Genomic DNA, 1,087 nt, shown 5'->3' with positions numbered 1-1,087 from the left:
TGTGGGTCTGAGGCAGTGCAGGACTGCTATAAAAGGCAGCCCAAGTCTCTGCTCTCTCATCCGCTTTTCTCAGCTCCTTCTTCCTGGAAATCAGGTAAGTGTGAACCCTCTTCTCATCCTGCTGCAACACCATGTCTTTCCTTGCTGAATGTCCCAGATGGTATAGGCTGACCTATCCTAGGGGTGGGGGCTGCTTCTCCTGGGAGAGGGAAGGAGAGAAAGGCTTGGATCTGGTTGAGGTGTCTCCTAGGCTTGGAGCTGGGCAGTGAAATGTGGGCCAGGAGGTGTCTTGGCTGCAGGCTGGTTGAGTGCAGAGCTGCTTCTCATGTGCCTGTGCTTTGTGCTTCTCCCTGGCCTCTCTCCCACGTGTCCCTGTGAGCCAGAGACATGTCCTGCTGCCAGCCCTGCAACCCTTGCTGCCAGCCCTGCGGCCCGACCCCGCTGGCCAACAGCTGCAATGAGTGCTGTGTCAGGCAGTGCCAGAGCTCCACTGTTGCCATCCAGCCCTCTGCTGTGGTGGTGACCCTGCCCGGTCCCATCCTCAGCTCCTTCCCTCAGAACACCGTGGTGGGATCCTCCACCTCCGCTGCCGTTGGCAGCATCCTCAGCTGTGGCGGAGTGCCCATCAACTCCGGGGGCTTTGACCTCTCCTGCATCACCAGGTGCTACGGTGGCAGATGCCCCCCCTGCTAAAGCCTCTGGAAACATCATTTGACAACAACCTGCAAGACCTCTGATTGTGGTGCTGGACTGAAAACAGAACTTTGGGACACTGCATTTAGGTCTTTGAACCATAGTTTCCTTCTTTGACTCCTCTCTCTCTCTCTCTCTGCCCTTTTCTGCTCCCACGTCCCAAGGCCAGCAGTGGGGACCTGTTGCCCTTCCTCTCTCAGCAGGGTGGGCCAAAGAACACCATAGAGGCATCCATTTAGTGACTGCTCCTGGTGCTCTCTGTGCGCTGCCTCCTTTTCTTCCTCAGGTTTATTAAAATTGTGCTGCATTCAAGCCTCAGCCTCTGAGTCATCTGTTGTTCTGGGGCAACTCTTCCAGTGTGCTCAGGGATAAAGGTGGACAAAGCAATGTGTGG

The 1,087-nt window shown here is 56.0% G+C and overlaps 1 protein-coding gene across 1 annotated transcript; it reads left to right on the top strand.

The window, feature by feature from the left end:
• Positions 1 to 387: 387 nt before the first annotated feature.
• On the top strand, positions 388 to 693 carry LOC139682568 (feather keratin Cos1-2-like). Its single transcript, XM_071577026.1, has one exon. It carries the CDS (start codon positions 388 to 390, stop codon positions 691 to 693), a length of 306 nt encoding a protein of 101 aa, XP_071433127.1.
• Positions 694 to 1,087: the final 394 nt, after the last annotated feature.

Source organism: Pithys albifrons, chromosome 25 (assembly GCF_047495875.1).
Source record: "Pithys albifrons albifrons isolate INPA30051 chromosome 25, PitAlb_v1, whole genome shotgun sequence".
NCBI classification, from domain to species: domain Eukaryota; kingdom Metazoa; phylum Chordata; class Aves; order Passeriformes; family Thamnophilidae; genus Pithys; species Pithys albifrons.
This window is presented reverse-complemented; position numbering and strand designations above follow the sequence as displayed.